The following is a 20,000-nucleotide window of genomic DNA, read 5'->3' as shown; positions in this document are numbered from 1 at the left end:
GGGACGCGTGTAGGGGGGTTACAGGGGTGCATCAGCCCAGCGTCTCACAAAGGGAGGCAGCGTTGGAGGAGGGAGGAAAATTAGCATAGCCAAGTGTCTGCCTTTTATGCTTTGTTATAACTAGTAAAACTGACCTGTGGACTTCATGACACAATGGCAGTGCTATCAGCAGTGTATGGTTTATCTGTTAGGAAAGATATTTGAAGATTTACACCAGGAATGTCACCTATATGATGACTAATTTCTTAGGTTTTTGTTTCTCTAGTATTATTAACTGACTTCCATCACCTCCCCAGTCTTTTATTTTGTGGCCAGTCTCTGCCTTGCTGTTTGATGTCATTAGGTTCATGCTGGGGTATTAACGCAGCTTCCCTGCACTTTTATTGTGAGTAACCATTAATAGGTAACACGAAGGCCAAATTGTAAGCAGTTTGCTGTAAAGAAATGGGTACTAAAATGAGTAGGTACTTGTATGGAGGATATAAATGCCTTTTTAATATAAGTATTTGAGAATTACACTTGAGAATTAAAAAAAAGGCATTTCATAATTTATAATAAGTATAATATAAAATTAAGTAAGTTAGGGGCACACACTATACCTGTGCTTTATTAAGGCATTCATCTCTGCACCTCTACCTTTGAGCCTGTGATTGGTATCTAAGAACCCATAGGAGGGAGGGACCCCATTACCCATTACGCATTTGTAGTCTGGCCCGACCAGCCTTGTCGGAACTCTGTCTGGATATAGACAAGCAAACTCAGATACAGATGTAATAGAGCCAAGGCTATCTTATATCTTGATATGGAGCATGTCTGGATATGGAAGGGCTTACTGTACATATAATATGTACGTAATTAAATAAAGATGTTGAAGGACTCGGTGAAGTGAGGATGCTTGATGAGGAACAAAAGTGCTTAAGAGTGGTCATGTACTTGAGTGAAAATGCAACCTTGACAGCAGTAAGCCAGAATACAGAGTGGGATTAAGGAAAACTATAAAAGAATTCTGCTGCTTAGCATTAGTAACATATAAATTACGTTAAAATTACAAACTGGAGATAATTCTAGTGTGTGTCCCAGCGTCTAGCTATAACAATGAATGTTGAAAAGTTTCATGATGTTCAATGAGTTATGAACAGAGCTCACTCCTTATAATGTGATCATGGGTAATTTTGATGCTATAGCATGAAATTTTTTTTTTTTTTTAGAGAAACTGATATAGAAAATCATGACCTAGATTTACAAAATGAAAGAGGACAAACTCTGGTAGACATTGCTAAAAATCAATACCTGTAAATAATGAATACATTTATTGGCAAAAAGGTCTGCTGGAAATGGATGTGGAAACCTTCCAAAGTAAGAAATAAGAATGAATTTATCCTTTGAAACAGGCATAACATAATGACGAATATAACTGTCATCAACGAAGTAAATGTTTGTGCAAACTACAGAATAAAGGTAAAGTAAGTTGGGGGCATACGCTGTAGCAACGCGTGGCCTCGGTGTTCATCTCCGTAACATTGGCCCTTGAGCCTGTGGTGGGAGGGAGCCCATTACCTTGGGACACAGGGCCAGTGTGACATCCGAGTTACCACCGTTTACCTTCCCCAGGTTTCCCCAGGTACCCATTTATCAACCAGCCCGAGAGGGAGGATGAACAGCTGGGTGAGCTGCACGCTGACTGCCCGGGCTGGGATTCGAACCCGGGCCCGCGGAGTAGAAGTCAGGCACGCTGACCACTAGACCACCGAGATTGGTTAGTTGCAAAATCAAGACCATCCTAAGAAAAGAGAGAAATAACTTAGTAAATGAGCCACTTAAAAACTTATCAACCTGCATAAAAAAATGCCTGGATTTGGAGTCAGTGTTTATAATAGATATGGAGTCCTTAGCAATGGTGAAAATCGACATTGAAGAAATTTAAGAAAAATTATGAAAAATCTGGAAGAAATGCTGGAGAGGACCCCCACCTCACCAAGTTAAGAAAAATTATTGTCTTATCCAAGAAAATTTCCGACGATATACATATTTTAGCTGAGGGAATAAGCCCGCTTTTGACATGGATTCTCTGCATTCAACTATTGCTCGCATTGACCGTAAACCAGGTGATAGGAAAAACAAGTGAGTGGAAATCTCTGTTTGACATTCAGCAACAAAAAGGCCTTTGATCAGGGGTGTGGAGTCAGGTCTGGAGTTGAGGAGTTGGCGACTTTTGGCAGGAAAAACAAGTGAGTGGAAATCTCTGTTTGACATTCAGCAACAAAAAGGCCTTTGATCAGGGGTGTGGAGTCAGGTCTGGAGTTGAGGAGTTGGCGACTTTTGGCTGGAGTCAGTCAGTAAAAATATCTCCAACCCCGACTCCCTTTATGTGATCAATTCTCATGTAAAGTACCAGGGTGCACTGCTAGGGCCCCAGTGTTGCCACTTTGTGGGAAATTCCCACAAATTTGTGGAAGAAATTAGCTTTTTATGAGCTCTTGTAGGAGGACATTTAAAGCAAACAATTTGTGTTAAGTTTTTGTGGGAATATTAATTTCAGGTACGTATATAGATTTTTGTTGAAACATTACATTTTGTAATGTTTTGCATGAATTAACCTGTTATTAATTGAATTAATCACTGAAATAAATTACTAGACAATGTCATAGAAAATGTACCCAGTGACAAATGATGCATCTTGTTCTGGATGAGTCTTTGAGAGGGTGTGGAGTTGGAGTTGCAACCTTAAAATTTCCCTGAGTTGAAGCCAGATTTTTAAAAATCTAACTCCACATTCAGTAGAAACTATTGTGGTGCTGAATGCAGTTTGACAGCAGGTGCTGAATTATATATGCCTTGCCTTTTCACTCCAATATTCTGCTACTGTTTGCATTTTGAGAATGTACCTTTTCCATTACTTAATGTAATGGTGTGCATTCAACTCTTCCTTGCAACAACATTCAGCAGTGCAGTTGAATGTGGCTGGCCAGTGAAGAGGACTTATGATGTCTAATATTAACTGGTATAGTGATATCTGGTGGAGAGTATATCCTCCCCTCTCACAGGGACCTAAAAATAATGGGTAATTATTAAATGCAAACCTTATGCATTATTGTGGTTTTAGGAGAGAGATTTTGTTAATTAATTGTGGAGCATTGTCTGAAATCTATATTTCTCAGTGTATGTGGAGTTGAGAAGTGGTGGTAAAGTATACACAGTTAAAATACATAAATACTTGTCACAAGCAGATGGTAAATTAATATTTTTCTTGTTAAACTGTTGAGGGTTACTTGGTGGTACTTGTTTGCTCTTTGGTGAATGAGTGTACTTCATATTAATATGTGGCACCATGATGAAGTGGCTGGTATGGCCAGCATCAAATCTGTGGGCCTGGGTTCGAATCCCAGCCTGACCAGTCAGCTGGGGAGGTGGTGGTCGAGTGGTCAGCGTGCTGGTGTGGTGAGTCTGTGGACCTAGGTTCAAGTCCTACTGAAACACGCTGATTTTTCAAACCATCGTCGAGTGGCGAAAGATTACTCACATGCTGCCCAGAGTTTCAGTCAACCCTAACTTCAGTGACTTTGCTCAAGTGGAGCACTGTGGGGCAGCATGGGCCAAGCAAGAGTCATCACTGCAGCTTCACTGCAGCCACTATAAATAAAATTCGCCTGTGCCACAAACGGGCTAGGGTTGTCCAAGAGGGTACCTGGAGAAGCCTGGTGAAGATAAACTGTAGTAAGCTGGATAGTGCACCTGCCCTGCATCTATAGTTACCATAATGGGTTCTCACCCACCACAGGCTCAACAAGAGCCATTCAGATGGAGATGAGCACCACAACCATAAGCAGCTATATTTTATGGCCCCAACTTTACCATTACACACAACCCTTGATTTCCTGGACTCATAGGGGCAGCACCTGTCAGGGAACCACAGAAGTCCAGGAATCAGAAAGTGCTACAGTCCGGGGAAACGGCCCTTCACACACGTCTACAATACTCAGTCTGGCAATCGCCAATACTCAGTACTTTCCCTGGGTTTTATCACACTTTGTCCTGCACATTTAAGCAGCACATTTTAGAGGTTAATTAATACAAGTTGTTTGAAGACTTGTATTGCATCATTTGCATGTCATCAAAGGATGCACATTTGGTGTCGGTCATGAAATTTCTGCCATTTTCTTTTTCAATTTCAACATGCAACTAATTATTTATTTAATTTTTTTTTTATTTATTTATTTATTTTTTTACGTCGTTGCCTGTTGCGCCGGTAGGCATCTTCCTGGTGGGGCCTGATGGTTGGCCCAAGGCTTCTTCCAGGTGAGGCCTGATGGTCGGCCCAGCCCGTTCTGGCGCAGGCGAGTGTTTATAGTGGCGCCATCTTGCCGACATTGAGTTGGGGAAGGAATTGATTGTATTGCCAGACTTCTGTTTCGATACATGAACGTGGCTAGGCAACCACCAGACTTAGCCGAACCCCAGATTTTTTACTGGGGTTAATTTTTGTTTCTTGGATTTGACTGTGCATATGTCTGACAACTGCTTGATAGTGGATTTTGTCTGTAAAATTTGATAACCTGAAAATCAAGGCCTGGGCAATCGAGGGTCAAGTGTAGCTTGTTAATGATTTATTATTATTATTTTTTTTTAATGACATGAATGTCTAATGCTCACAGCCCATGTTAATCTCAAGAAGGCATTTGATTCAATGCATCCTCAGGCACTCTGGGATCTTCTATGACCGTTGGATTCCTGCAAGGATCGTTGGTCTTTTGACTGGCCTTTACTCTGAACATGGGAGTTAGGCAGGCCTGTGGCCTTTTTACACTTGTATGGACTAAGTATTAGGCAGCATCATGGACCAATCTCATATTGAAGCTGATGATGCAATAATCATTGCCACATCACTTCACCAGAAGGTGAAGCCTTTGGAATTTCAGGATTCTTGGGCCAAGACCAAGGTACATGTGTTTGAAGGCTTACTGGATGAAACTGTACAGTCTGTTCATGCATGTGGCAAGGACATAGAGTTATTGAAAACTTTCACATATCTTGGCAGCATAGTGGAGGACAACAGCAGGTCTCCTCAAAAAGTCTTGGCTTATGGTGTTGCGAACTATCTCAGCACGAGTATCTGGATCTGGATCTTCAAGTCACTTGTGTTTTTTGTCTTCTATACTGTGCAGCTGTGAGACATGGACAATAGTGACTTGAAGAGGCAGATTGATGCCTTTGGTAATAAGTGCCTACGCAGAATCATGGGATATTACCAGAATGACTTTGTGTCAAATTGGAGATTACTCAGTCAGACTAAACTGAGGGTTATTACCTGCATAGTCTTAGTCTGTGAACGCCATCTCTGGTTATATGCACTTGTAACATGCTACCCAAAAGATAACCTTGGTCACTGGGTTGTTGCCATGAGACAATCCTGAATGTATGAGGCAAAGGGGATGGACACAAAGCTTGTGGGATGAGGAAGTTGATGGGTCCTTCTGTGAGGTACTTGTAATGGGAAGGGGGCCAGCAAGGAGACTTGCTCAGAGAAATCCCTGGGGCCTGCATCATAGGGACTTTCCCCCTGACAAGCCCCTGTTGGTTGACTGATACCTAGGGTTGCATCTGTGTTTTTCTGGATGAAAAAAAAGAAAGCATTATCTCGTGTAAGAATCGGTAAAATGATACAGGTGTTTTACACTTGAGCTTTTATTTATCAGTAGTCTATGTGCATTGTCATTTTAGGGTGAGTGTACAGAGGTGAGACCATAGACGAGTGATTTAGGCCATACACCCAAGCACGTTCTTGCTGTAAAATCTCTGTCAGAGTTTGCATGCAACTCATCATCTGACAAGCTTCTGTGGCTTTTTTTTTTTTTTTTTTTTTTTTCCCAAAGAGCAAGAGCAAAGAAATTACAGTGTGAATAGGTATCTCAAAATTATCTCAGCTGGACCTAGTGCTTTGATACAGAAAAAGGTGGTATGTTTTGAAAGAAAAAACAAGCTAAACTGTTGGGTTAGATTTTATTGCCAAAGCCAAGAAGGAAAAGGACAAGAGTTCCATAGAGAAGGCTGTCTGGAAAAAGAGAAAAGAATTTGATCCATTTGAATGTGGTGAAGGAAATGGAAGTGGATGAGAGTGGAGACATCATCCAAGGTGGCAAATAGCTAGGTGATAAATATAATTCAAGAAATTTGGGGTGCTGAAATTCTATAAAAATGGCCACAAGTTTAGAATATAAACACTGACGTGTGCAAAAAATGTGTTATATAAATAGCCCAAATGATTGAGTACAGGGGTAAAAGGGAAGGTGCTCTATTTTTCTCAATTATTGGATCATAACTCCTCCCTGATTACCTTTGGGAGATGTTAACCATTGATTTTGTGTTGTGATGTAAGTAATTGTATAAAATACTGATGAATCATCACTATGTCCACAGTCAAATAAAACAGCGCATGGCCTGCTGGAGTTCATGTGATAAGCATGAACCTTTTAGTGGTAATGTATATAGTTGTAATGCTTTAAATGAACCTATATTACTTGTGTTTTGAAAACTAAAATATCTGCCTTTATTCCAGGCAACATAGATGGCAGAAAGCGACGTGCCGGCTCTTTAGGGTGAGTGTGATGAAAGTTTTTTGTCTGATGCACAAGAGTAAAGTGAAAAGAGGGACAAGTTTAGGGAGCGTCCTTGAAGATATATAATATGTGCTGATAACAGTATCTTAGTTCTGATAGTTATGTTGATTTTTTTAGAATGATTGTAGCTATTAGAGGTAGTATGATTGCTGAAAGAATAGAAATCACTTCCTGCTATTGGTCTAGTATGGATTTATATTTTCTTTGTTTTCCAAAGCCATTATTTTATCTTGTACAAATTACACATTTAGTGTAAAACAATTCTGTGTAATGGCTGGTTTGTTGTGTAATCGTTTTGGATTTACCACAAGTGGATTTGTATCTGTGAACCAAGAAGTTTGTTGAGAGGCTTCCCTTCTCCCTGCTGGGAAAGTTGGTCCTAATTCGCTCTATTATCCCATCAGCTGAGGTATTGTTGTAGCAATTGGTTCTACAAGGCTGTTGTGGCAGCAGCAGTGACTTCATTACATACATGATATTGTGGGGCTCAGCCTTCATTTCTGGCAATCCTGAGCCTCAGCATGATTTTGCTTAAAGAAATGGAGTTTGGATGCAATATACATCACAGTATCTAGATCAGTGTAGCCCCAACAGCCTTCTTTCTCATCTTTTATCCTGAGGATATGAAACAGTGGTTTGTACTACCAAACAACTAAATGACACAGTGGTGCTCTGACTACACATGGGGAGAGACTGTAGTATCTGAAACACTGTGTTGCAATACCGTTGGAAGTAATGGAGGTCCAGAACTCGTTATTAGCCTTTGCCCTCGTCACTTCCTTAGTCTTCACAACCTTGCTGCATCAAAGCTGCCACTTGTTCTTGCTGTTGACATTATTTATAGTGCACTTCTCCATTATTATCCTTACGGTAAGTATAGTCTTCATGTTTTTCATCATCTGTGCCCGTGGAAATTCAATTTTATATAAAATGTGTAATAGAATGTTCCTGATTTATGAGTCGTAATTAGGAAGACGTGAGCATTTTCCAAAAGCCAGCGGGAGTGGGTACAGATGAAGAGAGCTGAAAATGGTTATACTGTATTTCATTAAATCTGTCTGTCATGGATGCCACAGAGAAGTATCTGAGGTGCATTGATATTTTTATAGTAGTTATTCTTCTGCAGTGGGCATGAAACAGTACCAACAACAATGAGAATATTCATAGTATTTCTGAGGCCCTTAATTTCAGATGCTTTTGGCTCTCACAGCAAATATTTCCAAAGGCCACAAAAGGATATTGATCAGATTTTTATGAGTTTTCACGTTCATGGTGTAGAAAACCCATAAAACTAGCCATGGGAATACCCACAACCTCTACGAAAGTCTTGTCAAATGTGGATGTGTAAGCCCCAAAATGTTTGAGAGTATGGGCCTGAGACTTGGGATGCAGGAAATCTCACCACTCCTAAGCAATTACTATGAAGCTGACACCACTTATTTTGTTTTAATGTGCTCGTAGAAATTTGACATTGAGATTACCTCCACTGCCAAGATGCCATGATGTGGACAATTTTTTTTTTTTTTTTTTGCTGTGGATTTTCTCGTGTACTCTTGTAAAGAAAAGAAAGTTGTCGTTACTTATCATGGCAGAAAATTTGAGGAGGAACACAAACAACATTTCATGACTTTTACTGAAAATGCTCTTGTTCTTCAGCATTTAGAGTCTGCATAATACTACAGAGTAACTTGCTGTGTATGAGTATACTCCTGAATCACTTGCCACCAACACTATGAAAATTCTGGGGGGAGAAAAGTTACCATTGTTTTCTGGCCGCAGGTTGTGTTAGAAGAAGATTGTTTTTTATAATATGGAAAGGCAATAACAGCAGGAAAAGGTTATAATATTTTTGCAGGATAATGATTTTGTTTAGATACTTTAGATATTTTAAGATTTGAGGCATAACAAATGCTTATGTCAAACAGAACAACAAAAAAGATATATATAGAGGGAAACAAAGAGTAGCGTTGTGATGCTAGTGTAACGGTACTGAGATTGAAAGAAAAGAACGATTTTGTTTATAATGGCAGTGTTGTGAAATATTAAAAGAAAATAATAACGTTATTTCTTGTGTGAAAGTACTTACTTAGATTCAGTAGTTAAATGACAATGTAGCGAAATTCAGCAATTATAAAGTGACGCAAAATAGCAAGAGAAAGAAAACATGAATTACCTTAGGTGTTTAGTGTGGTAAGGTTTGACAGGGTAGTGAAAAAATACTGAAAAAATTACTCTTTCTAATATTACGGTACTAAGATTCAACAGTTGTGACAATGTGGCGAGATTCAGTAATCGTGATGTGACAAAATATCAGAGAGAGAAAAAAACACGAATAACCTTAAGTTGCTAGTGTGACAAGGTTTCACTTTAGGAGGTGACCCAGTCTTTGGCGGAGGACCACATTCCTTCACGCTATAAACAAATGCGGAATGACCACGAAAACATGGGCCAGCACATAAGGAAAGGAGCAAGAATCACACGGACTGGAGGGAAAAACCTACGTCCCCACACCCAAGAAAGCATGAGTTATCACACTTGTATTAGGCAGGGAAACGAGTTATCACACTGGAATTAGGCAAGAAGACATGAGTGATGGCACGTGGAATGGCCAAGAAAAACATGAGCTATCACGTGAAATAGGCAAGATAGTACAAGTTATTACGCGGTATGGGTAGAAAAAACAAAAGAATGGAATGGCCAAGAAAAACATGAGCTATCACGTGAAATAGGCAAGACAGTACGAGTTATTACGCGGTATGGGTCGGAAAAACAAAAGAGTTATCACGTGGAATGACCAGTCAGCGCCCCGCCGTACACCCCCACCTCCACCCCCCACCACTCGGCCTTGGGGAAGCGTTGAGTGTTGCTTCCACGCCTCTCCAAATAGCGCTCTGTGGCTGTTCGTAAAGTGGCCGGCCGTTGGGTGGTTAGATAAAGTGACATTATTATATCCTATGCGGTGGTGTGTTCACGAGGAAAACCACGAAGTAAGGAGGAGTTAGCGAGATCTTCCACTTTTGTTGCATGTTTTTTTTTTCCAATATTTTTTTTTCTTGTTTAACTACATTTTTCACATCTGTTGTATTTTCTTTTTCTTCTCCAGCTAGATTTTTTTTACCATTGCCTTTTTTTAATTATCTTCTTTCTTCATCTGCTCTTTTTCTTCTTTCCGCTTGTTCCCTTCCAAGCTTCGTTTTTATTAATATATTCAATTCATTTGTATATCTTCCCACTTAATTTGCATTCACCCCACCTCCGTTCTCTCAATATAAATAAATAAATAAACCCGCTGTTATTGTAAACTTCATTAAACGCTTATATTCCTAGCGTGATCGAATCGTTTATACACATTACAATGAATTAAAATCGGATAACATCAGACCAACAATTCATTAACATCATCACCGCTTAGGTTCACTACGAGTATACTACCACGCCGGCAGCAATACCACACCACAGTATACGTATATAAGCAAGCCATTTATACTTAACCATTATATAATTACTTGGCCCTCTGTTTAGCTTTGGTTGGTTGGTCCTTCTTCATTAAGCGTCTGTGTTTGGTTGTGTTAGTATTATCTGCGTATACTCGAAGTGGCTGTTAGGTGTCTCGACTGTTTAGTAAGGCACACAGCATACTAACTAACGCTATACTGCTACTGCTGCTGGTTCTACGACGTTCCCCTGTGTGTGTGTGTGTGTGTGTGTGTCAAGATAGTAATTTCTCACTTCGTTTACTCACTCTTTCACCCCCTTCCACTTTTTTTTTTCTTCCGCTTCACTAACTATATCATCTCCCTCCTCATTTTGCTCCTCCTCCTCCTCCTTCACTATTACCTTCCTTCCTCCCGCCCCTCGCCTCCATGACACCACCTGTACTCCTTGCCACACACACACACACACACACACACACACACACACCTCGCTCGCTCCCTCGTCGTCATTCTTCCCGCGCCCCCTCCACCGCCCCCTCCATATGTGAAGCAATTGGTTTTTGCATTGAACGTGTGTCCAGCATAGCGATAAGGTACCCCCCCCCCTCCTCCTCCTCACCCAGGCCCCTCCCTCTTCCTCTCCTCTCACCCCCCCCCCCCTTCCTTCCTCCTCCAGTCCGCCTCGTCGCTGATTGCCCTGAGTAATTTTAGGGGGCGATAATTAAGGAAGTTATAAAGCCGTAATTACCCTTGAGACTCTGATTAATGGGTCGGGTGATGGTGGTGCTCCGTTGTGGTGGTGGTGGTGGTGTTGAGGAAGAGGAGGAGGAAGAAGAGAAGAAAGGAGGAGAAGAGGCACTCACTCGTCTTCGAGCCGCCGCCGCCGCCGCCTCCTTCTTTTCCGTCCTCTCTTCCTCCCCCTCCCTTGCTTCGCCTCTCTCTCTCTCTCTCTCTCTTTCACCGGCCAGCGAGCGCGATTTACAGTCCACTCGGCCGCTTGTGTTCGCTTGGCAGCCCACGAGTGTTAGGTGACGTGTTAAGTCTCGCCGATGCCGCCGCCGCTACCATCACCATCACCACAACAGTAACATCAATAACAACAAAAACAATACCCTTATCCCACCGTTATTGTCTCCTCCTTCGTCTCTGTCTCTCGCTACCATCACCATCATCACCACAACAATAACAACAAAAATAATGCCCTCATCCTGCCCTTATTATCTCCCTGTCTCTCTTTCGTTATATCTCAAGGACAAGTTCCATGTTTTATATTACACATTGTTTACATTTACTCCCATACACACCACACAGCCTCCCTCCCTAACGCTCCCTTCTTCCCTCCCTTTCCGACACTCCTCCCTCACTTCTCGCCCCTATCATCCTTACTTTAAGCTTTCTGAATCAGCCAAATGGAACGCCAGATCAAAGGAGACCGCCTGGCAGCATTTGTTATTATAATACCTGACATGTGGACGTGCTGCTTGGAGGGGGAAGGGAGGAGGGAGGGAGAGAGAGATACAGAAGAGGAGGGAAGGAGGGAGGGAGGGAGTCTAGTGTAGTGAGTGTGGGAGTGTTGGTTGAGAAGGCAGGTGGCGAAGACAAGGCAGCGGGGTGGAGGAAGTGGAGGAGGTGGTGGTGGTAGAGGTGGGAGGAGCCGAAGGAAGAGGAGGAGGAGGAGGAATGGAATAGAGCCGTTGTGAAGAAGAGGCAAGGGAGGAGGGAAGGCGGAGCAGCGGTGGTGGTGGTGTCTGTTGCTGGTCAGGGCGTAAATTTTGACGGTCTTGCAAGGCTGAGTCAAGGAGCCGAAACGCGGGGATGCTTTGTAAACTTAGCAAATTACATCCTGGCGTTATGACTGCCTGGGGATGGGGTTAGTGTGTGTGTGTGTGTGTGTGTGTGTGTGTGTGTGTGTAGCAGACAGAACATGGAAGTAAGGCAAGATGAGAGAGAGGAAGACGAGAGATTATGTGGAGAAGAGTCAGGAGAGAGAGGGAGAGGGAGGCTGGACACGAGAGTAGGGAGAGTGGAGGAAGCGAGATAGAGAGGGAAGGTGGGAAGAGTGGCAGAACACGCAAGGCTGGGGCGGCGGGGGTAGGGGGCAGGAATATTAATCCCGGCGTGGCTTGCCCGGAGGATAAATCACCGGTAACGAGGGTATAGGCGGCGGGGAGGGAGAAGATAGGGAGAGGATCATCTTAGGCGACGGAAGGATGGAGTAGTATAGTGCAGTGGCCGAGGGGAGCTTCGCGGGGCACACGGAAGAGAAGAAAGAAGAAAAAGTTGTATAGGGGAGACATTAGACAGAGAGGAAGGCTGGAAGGGAAGCAGTATTAGGGAGAATGTGCATGGCGTAAAGTATTGCTGAGAGGAACATCGGAGCCACACGGAAAAGAAGAAAAGGAAAACGAAAAGTAAGAATGGGGGAGAGTTGTAGAGGAGAAACACTGAATAGAGAGGAAGGATGGAAGGAATGGTGTATTAGGGAGAATGTGCATGGCGTAAAGTATTGCTGAGAGGAACATCGGAGCCACACGGAAAAGAAGAAAAGGAAAACGAAAAGTAAGAATGGGGGAGAGTTGTAGAGGAGAAACACTGAATAGAGAGGAAGGATGGATGGAATGGTGTATTAGGGAGAATGTGCATGGCGTAAAGTACTGGTGAGAGGAACATCGGAGCCACACGGAAAAGAAGAAAAGGAAAACGAAAAGTAAGAATGGGGGAGAGTTGTAAAGGAGAAACACTGAATAGAGAGGAAGGATGGAAGGAATGGTGTATTAGGGAGAATGTGCATGGCGTAAAGTACTGGTGAGAGGAACATCGGAGCCACACGGAAAATGGGGAAAGTTGTAAAGGAGAAACACTGAATAGAGAGGAAGGATGGAAGGAATGGTGTATTAGGGAGAATGGAGTATAGTGTGACTAGACAAGGTTTACAAAGCATACGAAGGAAGGAAGGAAAGCTAAACAGAGAGCATTGCACAAGCATGAAGGAAGACTGCAACAAAGAAAGCTATAGTTGAGTGTGGATACGTGACCGGGAGAAACTGGTAGAGAGGATATACGGAGGCAGAGAGGTATGTAGGTTGTTAGTTCAGTATAGATGGCAGGTTAGAGGGAAGGGAGGCATTACAAGGAAAAGAGCGGTAGCGTTGGGGTGCGTGGAGGGGGAAACTATTGTAATGCTTGCGGCGTGAAGAATGTTACGTTGTGTTCATATAAAGTAGAGTGTTAGACGGCTCCTCGTTTTCCACAATCTCTTCCTCCTCCTCCCCCTTTACCGCCGCCATTACCCTTCTTCTGTCACTTCTTTTTTTTTCTGTCTTCTCCTTCTTCATCTTTTTCTTCTTTTGGTTCTGCCTCTGCTTCTTCTTTTGATTTTGCTTCTTCTTTTTTCGTCTTCTTCTACTTCTGCTTTGGTTCTTCCTCCTTCTTCTTCTTCTTCTTCTTCTTCTTCTTCTTCTTCTTCTTCTTCTTCTTCTTCTTCTTCTTCTTCTTCTTCTTCTTCTTCTTCTGCTGCTTCTTCTTCTGCTTTTGCTTCTTCCTCTTCTTCTTTTTCTGCTTTTGCTTCTGCTTTTGTTTCTTCCATTCTTCTTCTTCTTCTTCTTCTTCTTCGTCTTCTTCTTCTTCTTCTTCAAATTTTCTCCCTTCACTCTCCTCATTTGCTGCTTCCTCCTTTTCTCCTCCTTCCTCACCCTCACCACAACTTCCGCTCCACCTCCTCCTCTTCCACCACCTCCTCCCCCTCCACCACCTCCTCCCCCTCCACCACCTCTTTCTCCGCCTTCTCCTCCTCGTGATGTGTCATTTTATATAATTGATAAACACGCCCCGCCCTCGTCCATCACCCGAAGCATGCTATTGGGGTTTGTTTAGCGGAAGAAGGCCCGTGATTGGGTGGTATTTACTGCGGGGGGGGGGGGGCGGTCGGCGGAGAGGAAGTCAGTTTCAGAGAACACACTAATGAAGAAGAGGGGTGGCGGGGGGGAGGAGCGTGGGTGTCGAGGTGCTTAGACTTGCTCCTGCTGATGATGGTGATGATGATGATGGTGCTTGATGCTTTATGCTTCCCGTGCTTTCTCGGGGATTTTTTTTTTTTTTACAAGCGTCGACACCCGTGATTAATTTTTAGGAGTTCACGCATTTCAGGTTCTCAAACGACCGTGTGTGTGTGTGTGTGTGTGTGTGTGTGTGTGTGTGTGTGTGTGTGTGTGTGTGTGTGTGTGTGTGTGTGTGTGTGTGTGTGTGTGTGTGGTTTACGTGACTCTTTTTATTCTGTGTACTGTTGTTAGTAAGGCAGCGCTCGGAAAGTGTTTTTTGAGTGTGGCATTACTTATTTCCTCGGTCATGTAGTTTATGTATTTTAATGGAGGGGGAGGGGGGGGAAGAGACAGTTCCAGATAAGAAAAAAAGAGGAACAGGTCATATATTTGGGGTAAATGGAAGCAGCGTTGGGAAGACTGTCCTGTCGGGGCGGAGATGGGTTCAGAAGTTGGATGGTGGGTCTTGCATTACCCACAGAGTTGCATGAATGAGATAGTTACCGGTAAATCACATCGTAATAACCTAGCCTGTGGAACTGCGTCATCACTAGGATTCAGAAGATGCAGCGATATTTATTTACTTATTAAGATATTTATTTGTTAATTTATATGTATTGGGGTTTGCTCCACGATACTCTCAGTGATGCATGAACGAGATAATTGGCAGTCACATCGAAACTTCAGTAGGATTAAGAAGATGAAATGATGTCTTTACTTATTTATTTATTTTGTATTGAGTGTGTCCCACGATACTCAGGTCGGTATTGTCAGACACCTTGGCTTCTCACATTACCTATTTCTAAAGGTCAAAGAGAGGGTCAGTCGGGTTCTAATGAGTGTTTCTTTAGGTTCACGGCACAGAGGAAGAGTCAATCTACCACCAGGGCCATAAAACTACTACTGGAAATGCCCTAAACTCCTATGAAAGCCTTGTCAAATATGTGTTCTTGGGCGGCGAAGTGTCTTATAATACGACCCTCAGTGACGCATGAACGAGAGATACCTGCACATTGAAACTTGCTATCTGGAATCAGGTCTCACGTAATTGACTGCTCTTTCGGCCACCTCTTCGGATTCTTTACAGGAGCAGCGAGTAGCGGACTTTTTTTTATATTGTTTCCTTTTTTGTGTGCCCTTTTGCTGTCTCCTTTGCTGTAAAAAAAAAAGTATGGTTCAGGAAAAAAATAACGACCCTCATTATCTTCGAAACCATCTCCTCCCAAATGTCAGACAGGGCAGGTGGGCAGGCCTCCCGTGAAGCCGGTGAAGGCCACTTAGCAGCACGTCCAAGTGACAGGTGTATGTAGCACAAGGCCTCACCTTTAGCCGAGTGACCCCACAGACCCTGGCCTCGTGACCCTTGGGTGTGAGCGCGGTCCTGGACGGCAGCACACGTGGTGACTGAATGAGTGTGTCCCTCCATGGTCCCGGTGCTGGCATGGTGGCTCTTTCCGAGTCTGCCGTACCAAGGGAGGTAACCAGGACACAGCATAAAGAACTATATATTCCTTGGCCATTAGGGATAGTCTCACCAGAGCATACAAGCAGTACCATTGTTTGTAGCACTAAGATGAACTAACTACATATCTTTGGGCAAGGAGGGAAGAGCGTTGCCAGACCATTCAAGTTGTACGGATTGTTTCTGTCTTGAACTACATATTCCTTGGCCGTGAAGGAAAGAGCGTCGCCAGTATGTGCAGGGAGTTCGTTATCCTTGACCACGAGGGAAATACTCACCTTTGCCTTCCTTGTACGATATCCTCCCTACTGTGCCTGTCTTTACCAAGCGGTGAAAGTCAAGGCATGCACTTTGACCCGATATTAATGGATTTTATTTTTTTGGCAACTCCAGTTCTCTTCGTCGGGGTGGTAGGTTGCGAGCTTTTTTTCATGTTTCCCTTGGTCTGACTCATAAAAATAGCTGTATTTGAATACTTATTATTTGAGGCCCCTAATAACATAGTGTACCAAGCGTCTTTCTATATGTGGCGCTTGGTACTCTATGTTACTAAGTGCCTCATTTGTCCTTGAGAAAAAAGAAAACTAAGATTGGACTGTCACTAGGATTGGTCTTGGGTAAACGCGAAGCCATTGAAGGTACAGGCCGGTCCTTGGAGGCACTAAAACGCATCAGCACTCCACATTATTCAAGGCACTGAACTACATATTAGATTGAACACGTGAACTCTATAAGGGAATGACTCTCGCTAATATGGAATTCGAAACTAATAAAACTATCTGTGAGGGAGTAGCAAATGTCTGTTTTAGGGGGAGGGGTGACAGGTAATGGCCGGTGGATTAAAAACGCTGCCCTTTTCCTTTTTGCATATTTCAGGAATTCCGTAGTTGGTTGCCTGTTGAGTAAGAAATCTTGGGCCGCTTTCACAGTCACTTTGTTTGTTTTGATCGTTACCAATGGCGGAGATCGACGCTATAGTTTTCCACGTGAAACTAGCCTATGGGGTAGTGGCGGCTGCAGAGGAAGCGAGAGGTGTTGAGAGTGTGTGGCAAGGTGCGGGGCTAGGCTAACCCCGCAGCCGCCACTACCCCATCGGCCAGTTTTACGTGGAAATACTATAGCGCGATCGCCGCCATTGGTAACGAAGAAAACAAACAAAGTGACTGTGAAAGCGGCCCCTAGAAAGTATCCATGCCCAGTGCTAACCAGATAAGTCCACGGGGCGCGAAATGGGGGGGTTCTATAGCGTCGCCTCGCATCGGGTGCAACAGTAAAGCGTGTCACATTAAAGCCTGATTTTTCAGACGTCTTATTACTATTTATTAACAGTGTTCTAGCTAGTTTGGCTTTTTACTTACATTATTTGGGACGGAGTTAACCCGATAGCAGCGATGGGCCAAATTTGTGGCTTTACCGTGTACCAGCGACGGGCCACATTTTTGCCATGATATAAACCCCCAAAAATAGATGATGCATAAACTGATCACAAATGCGTTGATATATATTATGAAATGGTTTGTGTGAGTGATGATTTTTTCTCATTTTTCTCGCTTAGAGGGACCTTTAAGAAACACAGCCACCGGGTTAAATTAGAAGTGTTGGATATTCAGAATTTAGTGTACATATTACAAACGCAGTTGTGAACATTGATATAAAAAGAATCAACAAAACTAACTAACCATGCCTTGAAAAACGGACCATGAAAAGACAGATCAGCCATATTATTGTTACTTAAGACTAATGACGTTGACAAATCAGACGTTAATCTTCTTTTCATACACTGGTGAGCCTCATTCTACCGTGCGGAAGTTAAGAAGTTTGATGGCGGCGGTGGCGGTAGAGAGTTTTTATTTATTTTTGATTTTTTGATTTTTTACAGCAGAGGAGACAGTGCAAGGGCGTCAAAAAAAAGAAAACAGTAATGAAAAAAATAACCCCGCTGCTTACTGCTCCTGATTAATACATAGTCCTGATTAATACAAGTACAGAACCACCATACGAACGATAGCACAGATAATACCCGGAGACAAGAGAGAATGGACGCTGCTAAGCATTAAGTGACGTAAGCTCCAAATCTTTTCCACTTTACATCACTTAGGAATTGATTATCAAGACACCTATACCCTTCCGAAATTTACCTTCCCTTCAGACCACTCCCGTTTTCTTTTGAGGGAGCAGCACTTAGGGAACACTATTTTTTGTGTGTATTTGTTTATGCCCATTGAACTGCTTCCTCTGCTGTTAAAAAAAAGGAAAATGTCTGGCAGCACGTATTAGAATAGCTATATGGAGAGGTGAATTGAGCACTTATGTCGGTATTCTGAGACTCTTCCGCCTCCTACATCAATCATTTCCAAACGCCAAAAAAAAAGGAGATTAATCAGGTTCTTAGGAGTGTTCTTTGTAGGTTCATGGTACAGAAGAAGGGTCAAACTGCCATCAGGGACTTAAAACTACCCATGGAAGGACCCAAAACTCTTACGAAATCTGAATATGGGCGCGCCGAAATGTTTTAAAAGATATGTCCCTTACTTCCCGCGTCCTCGGCTCTCCCCGCCTTTATAGGGAAGCCACGTATAGAGTGTCTCCACCCACACACCTCCCTTAGCGTCGAGACCAAAGGGTAGCCGCCGAGAAGTGCCCACTCTCCCCTGCTCCCTCCTGCCTTGAGATGGGCTGCTTCCTCTTAACCACCTGCCACCCTCTTCTGAAGGACGTGCGTGTATGTGTGTGTGTGTGTGTGTGTGTGTGTGTGTGTGGCAGGGGTGGTGGGGGGGGTAGTTGTGTTGAATTTTTTTTTTATATCACTGTTTAGGACTGAGTCTGTAATCTGTCCCAAATAATAGAGGTAGAAAGCCAGACTAGCCGCATAACTTAATAAATAGTAATAGCACAGAGAATACCCGAAGACAAGAGAGCTGCTAACTATAGGTGACGTATAAGCTTCAAACCATTTCCATTATTGCATCACGTTAAAACTGATTATCAAGACGTTTTTTTTTTTTATTATTATTATTATTATTATTATTATTTTTTTTTTTTACAGCAAAGGAGTCATTTCAAGGGCATAAAAAAAGATAACAAATGTGGAAAAAAAGCCCGCTACTCACTGCTCTTATGTGTGATGTAATTGATATATTATTCACATCGCCCTTCGACTGTTTCTTTTTTAATTGGTCTTGTTTGTAAATGAAATGTACAAGAAGTAAATTGTTTGGTTAAAAGCAGCACTTGTCCGTTGTTTATACGGCGTCTGATGTTACGTTAAGAGTTTCAGATACTAAATCTTATCAATCATTCCCCCCCCCCCTCCCCCTACCACCACCACCAACAACAACAACACCAACACTTGTCTATCGTCACCACGGGAGGGGGGAAGGGTAGGGGAGGGGCTCGTGGTCACAGGGCGGAATATGTCCACTGCGGCATGTGCTGTGAGTAAATATGTAACAGCTTATCACAGAAGGGTAATAATGGAAATGGTGGCTATCAGAGGAATGGGATTGATAAGATGAAAAATACTCGAAACTTTTTCACACAACTTCCCAGAAATGTGATTAGAGTTTAGTAGCGTGTAAGTTGAAGCCTTATGAAACATTTGATTTTGATTACATAGCACACGAGGGTAATGAAAAGCCCCTTGATCCATTATTAGCGTAATTGGGAATGTTGTAGAGACGTGGCAAGGTTGTAGTAGTTTGAAATTGAAGTCTCACGATCCATAATACTTATTGAAATGGAATAGATATGTGGCTGAATAATAATAGTTTGAAATTGAAATTCCATGAGGATATACGACTAATTGAAATGGAATAGATGTTTGGCCGGATATTAATAGTTTGAAATTGAAGTTCCATGAGGATATACGACTAATTGAAGTGGAATAGATGTTTGGCCGAATATTAATAGTTTGAAATTGAAGTTCCATGATGATATACGACTGATTGAAATGGAATAGATATGTGGCTGAATAATAATAGTTTGAAATTGAAGTTCCATGAGGATATACGACTAATCGAAATGGAATAGATGTTTGGCCGGATATTAATAGTTTGAAATTGAAGTTCCATGAGGATATACGACTAATTTAAATGGAATAGATGTTTGGCCGGATATTAATAGTTTGAAATTGAAGTTCCATGAGGATATACGACTAATCGAAATGGAATAGATGTTTGGCCGGATATTAATAGTTTGAAATTGAAGTTCCATGAGGATATACGACTAATTGAAGTGGAATAGATGTTTGGCCGAATATTAATAGTTTGAAATTGAAGTTCCATGAGGATATACGACTAATTGAAATGGAATAGATGTTTGGCCGGATATTAATAGTTTGAAATTGAAGTTCCATGAGGATATACGACTAATTGGAATGGAATAGATGTTTGGCCGGATATTAATAGTTTGAAATTGAAGCCCCACGATCCATAACACGACTAATTGAAATGGA

At 42.5% G+C, this 20,000-nt stretch overlaps 1 protein-coding gene across 4 annotated transcripts in view; it reads left to right on the top strand.

Moving 5' to 3' along the window:
* The window catches only part of LOC127006664 (aryl hydrocarbon receptor nuclear translocator homolog), a 136,473-nt gene that overhangs the window by 330 nt on the left and 116,143 nt on the right, over window positions 1–20,000 (top strand). For all 4 annotated transcript variants that reach the window (XM_050876954.1, XM_050876935.1, XM_050876962.1 and 1 more), the window contains exon 2: window positions 6,554–6,593. In XM_050876954.1, the coding sequence (XP_050732911.1) occupies window positions 6,554–6,593 (40 nt within the window). The remainder of the gene's footprint in view (window positions 1–6,553; window positions 6,594–20,000) is intronic.

This window comes from Eriocheir sinensis, chromosome 3, assembly GCF_024679095.1.
Source record: "Eriocheir sinensis breed Jianghai 21 chromosome 3, ASM2467909v1, whole genome shotgun sequence".
NCBI lineage: Eukaryota > Metazoa > Arthropoda > Malacostraca > Decapoda > Varunidae > Eriocheir > Eriocheir sinensis.
The sequence above is the reverse complement of the archived record's forward strand: the minus strand, read 5'-3'. Positions and strand labels throughout refer to the sequence as shown.